The following is a 5,042-nucleotide window of genomic DNA, read 5'->3' as shown; positions in this document are numbered from 1 at the left end:
CCTGAGGGGGGGCAGAGCAACCCTGCAGGGGCTCAGGGCAAGCCCCAAGGCAGGGGGAGATGGCAGGGACCGAGGTAAGGGGCCCTGGGGGAGGGAGGCAGCAGGACTTACAGCCTCGGGTGGGGGTGGGGGAGGGGCAGAGGCAAACAAGGCTGCCAGAGCCCAGGGGAAAAACACTCAGAAAGCGGGGAGGGGGGTAGGGGGTCCCCAGGGACAGGGTGGGTAGAGGCAAGGTTTTTTGGGGGGGTGGGGACAGGAAAAGGGGGGCACGGAGTGCAGGGACCGCACAAAAGGCAGCCGAGCTGCAGGAGCTCAGAAGGGCTTCACCTGTCGGCGGCCATCTTGAAAGAAAGAAAGAAAGATGATTTAATAGAGATGTAGCCTGAAGAAACAAAGGAATTTCATAGATGAATGGACAGAAAACTGCCTTAAAAAGAAGTTGTGATGACTGGGCTCCAAAGCTGCATGAGTAACAGTTCTGCAACTTTACCGGGGGTGGGGGTGGGGGGGGTTAAAGGATTCTCAGAGGACCATTAGGTAGAAGATTTTCCTACCCATAAGAAAAACATAAAAGGATGATTTATTACTTGTTGCTAATGAACAGGTTTCACAGTACAGTTGCCTCTATTTTACACTAGAGAGATACTCTTAAGCAAGCACACAGTAGACTTCTGCTGTCATCGTCCCACTTCGTGCTTACTGTTTGAAAGACCCAAAGGCGCTTTGTGATATTCACAACAAAACATGGCTACAGGAACCACTCATTTGACCTCCTCTTCCCTTAACAACAGAATACGTGGTCATTCTATTTTATAACAACATTTCTGAAGAAATAAGTGCCTCACGCTTTTTCATGATTAACATCTCGGAGCCTCCTTCCGCTAAGATCTCGGCAAGCCTCTCGATTTGTTGTCTTTTCAATCTGAGCACCAAGTGCTCGGAGCATTGATCCAAAACCTGGGGGAAAGAATTAACAGAAGTCAGCTATGAAGCTGTGATAGAGATCAAGAGTAAAAGAACCACTACTGTTTTAAAAACACTTTTGCTTGCCCCCAAAAATAAGGGGAGACAGTGAAGCACAATATGTACCTACCTTAAGGAAAAAATTCTTTAGCCTCACTGTTAGCAAGAAATGGGACATAGCAGAGTTGGTGATTGGCATACTGGAGCCCAAAAGGTGAGCTATACATATTTAAGATATGATCAGGTATACTGTTGGGCCAAAAACCCAAGGGTATGGGCACAACAGTTGACTGCAGAGCAAGGAGTGAGGATTTATCATGTATCAGTGTTCCACAACAACTGACTGCTCCTATTCCGTAGCTTACCTCTCAGTAAGAGAGAGTTATTTACCATGATTTATGTTCTATTTACCATGGGATAAAAGCCAGTTATTAAAGAGTAGCTGACATGCAGTAAACTTCTGCACCTTTTAACCAACCATAGTGTGTTCATGTTTGCAAGTCAAAAAAAGGCACTTAAGTGAAAAAAAATTCTCACGTTAGCTCAGGAATTCATTTGGCATGATTTCAAGAGAGCCAATGAATATCACAGCACCTATGCTTCCACCCAGAAGCTACAAACTATTATTGGAATCCCCCAGTGCAGTGTTCCTCAATTTTCTCTGTTCTGAAAGCACCTCAGGACTCCTCCCTTCCATCTAACTAGTACATCTCTCCCTGTGGGACCACTGTCACAATCCCTGACTGAGACTCCCTGAACAGTAGTCTAGAAAAAATGCATTTTTTCCTCTGAGATGCACCCTGGATTTTGTAAAAGTCTGAGCAAATATCTGTCATCTGACAGAAGCCATCATACAAGGCATTGTGGTTTGGGTTTTTTTGGTTTGTTTGGGTTTTGGGGGGGGGAGGTGGGAGGGGGTGGAAAGAGACATTATCAGCAGAGACTCAGTAATGCTAAGATTACATGTACACATCTGGTGTCTCTAACTTGTAACTGGGCTATTTATTTAATGGGTGTCTTGGTTTTTATCACCCAACCATGAATTAGCAGAATTACATTTACCTCAAAGAGGTGCAGCATGGATTAACGTTAGAGTGCTTTGAAGTGCCAAGTGTTATTCTTTAATTTAAAAAGTAGAAGAAACTGTACTGTACTCCAAGTCTTAAGGTACTTTGCAAGACTATCATAAAAAGCTTACATAATTGGACACTCACCTTGAGAAAGTTTACTTAATTAAAACAAAATTAACGCCAGAGGTAAGCAGAATTTTACAAAGCAGAGTAAAATTTGGAGTAGCTTTATTAAAGGTTGCCCAGGATTTGATATCCCAAAGCACATAAGGAGCTACTTCCTAACTCTGCCTACAGACATAGCAGATTAAAATATTAAATCCAGTTCTCAGAATTTAAATATAAGAGTTTATTGAAGCAAATGTGAAAGTCATGCAACTAAACTGCTTTTTAAAAAAATGCATCAATAAAAAATCTGCAGCACCATAAGAAGCCAGCAATGCAAGACTTCTACAACACAATTACAGGCTGAAGCAGGTGACTCTGGCAAGTGACACCTAGAAGGGGAATTTGAGACTGCAGGATGAACAACAGAACTGAATGTTTCTAAAGGAATCAGCAGCAAAATATTCTGACCACATAAATAGTCTTTTTGGGGTTTCGCAGGTACAGTTTCAAACTGAAGACTTGTTAGGACAAGGTACTGCATTGATTAAACTCATTTCACATTTTTGTGATCATAGTTGGGAGCTTTTAAAAAAAAAAATAAATCTACGAATGCTTGATTTTGTGTAGGGTTCTGCAGCAGATTTACGGTCATGAACCTTAGAATAAGGAAACTCTGACACAAAACGTTTTCAAACAAGGTTCACTAGTTTTATTATGAAACAATAAGCTAAGAATCTGCATGTTGTAGCTTCAGTGCTTCTGGGGGTAAAAACAAACAAGCCATACTTTATAATGTCAAAGGGCCCAAATCACTTTTGAAAATCAGATTTATGTTCGTAAGTCACTTAAGCCAGATGAATGTATGGACTTCTGCCAGCACACCTACAATGATCAAAGGCATGCAAACACGGAATCCCCCAAAGAGGTGCAAATATAATAGCAAAACTGAGTTTTTACTGCTGCATCTTGTCTTACTCCTGGAGAGTGGTTTCACTATACTGCTACAAAAGGACTACTCCCCAAACAGGAATGTTTTGCCACCATAGCATACGAGTTGTGCACTCCTTATACTGATAAAGTCTGAGATTTTTTTAAAATTTTGAGCCTTGACTCCAACAGATTAGAAATGTGACAATTCTTCACCTCTATTTAGTACAAGAAAAGAATTAGTAACTAACCTCCTTTTCCACCACAGAGTCTTGGTTCCAAACTATAAACAGCTCCATCCTGGAGCTCATCTTCAGGATTAACCAGTCGTCCATTGCACTTGACATAGACACTTTCCTCAGGAATTCCCTAGAAATAATAAAGCTCATTCTATAAAGATAAAATGGAATATGCCGACTGATCCTGGTCTAAGAGTACAATTGAGAGGCGAATGGCCTCCCCCATCACCGTTTTTATATGGTATTAAAAAAACCCCATAGAAGATCTGAAACCATTCACTGAATAAGTAATTTTAAAAAGTTACAAATGACCTTATGAAGAATGCTTGGCATTTGAAAGCTTGTCTCTCAACTACTCAGTTGGTCCAATAAAAGAAATTCTTGTCTCTTGCATCTAGTCCCATCACTGCTATAATGTTAATTTTAACACTGTGATTCTCAACCAAGGTGCTGGAAATACACATATAAACTAAGCAGGTAAGCCCAGTTTCAGACATGTCCCCATCCCCACTGCCAGGACCTTTTGAAAAGAAGAAAGCAATGTAGTCTAAAAATTAGTTTTTCACAAAAGTTATGAAGAGCTTGAATCCAAAGAGTATGAGAACCACTGCTTTAACACTACCCAAAAAAAAATTACAACCATTTCAAATCAAGTTACCAAGGAACTCATTTGATGGACAGGATTTAATGTGCATGATTTGCCATTTAAGATTATAGTGCAGGTTAACGGTGCTCATACCACAGTTTACATTTCATGTCCACTGTTAAAATACACCATATTTCACCAACTGACATAGAACAGCATTCTGCACCATCCAAAATGCGTACCTTCTGCTCAGCTATGCTTAGGCAATGGGATAAATCAAAGACTGTGAAAACTTGTCTAACATGTTTGTCAGTTCTCACAATAATTGTGAGGCATTACAACACGGGTGGGCTGCATGCAGCCTGCCAGGCTATTCCATCCAGCCCAATTGACCCCCCCCCAAAAAATCTAGAAAATTAATATTTATCTGCCCTAGGTTGCCTCCCATGCAGCCCTCGATGGCTTGCTAAAAACTCAGTAAGCGGCCCTCTGCCCAAAATAAATTGCCCACCCCTGCATTTCAAGATCCCCATCTCCCAGAACAGGAGCAGGGAGGTGAAAACAAGTGAAGCACAGCTGCCCAACTGTGGCCACAAGGCACAAGAAGTGTCACTTCTGCCACTCACAGCTCTACTCAGATTTCCTATGCGAGTTCAGGCTACTCGCATCACATCTCCCCAGCTATTTACACTGAGCAGTTTGGGGCAAGTATCTACAGGCTGGCCGCACACTTGGCACTGGCCACACACCAAGCCATGAGGGCAGCAACAGCTCATTTTGTGCATGTTGGGGGGAAACATGAAACCTGCCAAAAGGCTCCATCACTTGCTGGCAGCAGAGGCCAGACACCGCGGGGGGTACCCAGTATTGGGAGCGCCAGGGCACTGCTATGGGCAAGGCGCACACATTACTGGCTGGAGGAGATGCGCAAAGGGCAGCCCCCACGACATGCCACAAGGCCCCCTCTAGTGCACCCAGTGGCAGCCACAGCCTCCAAGGAGACAGGGCACAAAACACAGAAGCCTTAGAGAGCTGGGCTGGAGGGGACCTCCAGAGGTCAAGCCCCAGGCACGAAAGGCCTCGTGGCCCGTGCGGGGACCCAACCCTCGACACCAGCAAGACAGGGCTGGCACTGGCCTCGCCCCTCCG

The 5,042-nt window shown here is 43.6% G+C and overlaps 1 protein-coding gene across 4 annotated transcripts in view; it reads right to left on the bottom strand.

The window, feature by feature from the left end:
* The window catches only part of SDE2 (SDE2 telomere maintenance homolog), a 22,637-nt gene that overhangs the window by 17,278 nt on the left and 317 nt on the right, over positions 1-5,042 (bottom strand). For all 4 annotated transcript variants that reach the window (XR_003096364.1, XR_001358823.2, XM_025216245.1 and 1 more), the window contains exons 2-3: positions 3,320-3,437; positions 846-957 (exon numbers count right to left, since the gene is read on the bottom strand). Coding sequence is in view for 2 of the 4 variants with exons in the window: in XM_025216245.1 (XP_025072030.1) it covers positions 846-957; positions 3,320-3,437 (230 nt within the window). In the remaining 2 variants the exon portion in view is untranslated. The remainder of the gene's footprint in view (positions 1-845; positions 958-3,319; positions 3,438-5,042) is intronic.

This window comes from Alligator sinensis, unplaced genomic scaffold (assembly GCF_000455745.1).
Source record: "Alligator sinensis unplaced genomic scaffold, ASM45574v1 scaffold138_1, whole genome shotgun sequence".
In the NCBI taxonomy this organism is placed as follows: domain Eukaryota; kingdom Metazoa; phylum Chordata; order Crocodylia; family Alligatoridae; genus Alligator; species Alligator sinensis.
Note: the sequence above shows the minus strand (reverse complement) of the source record. Positions and strands in the feature narration are given on the sequence as shown.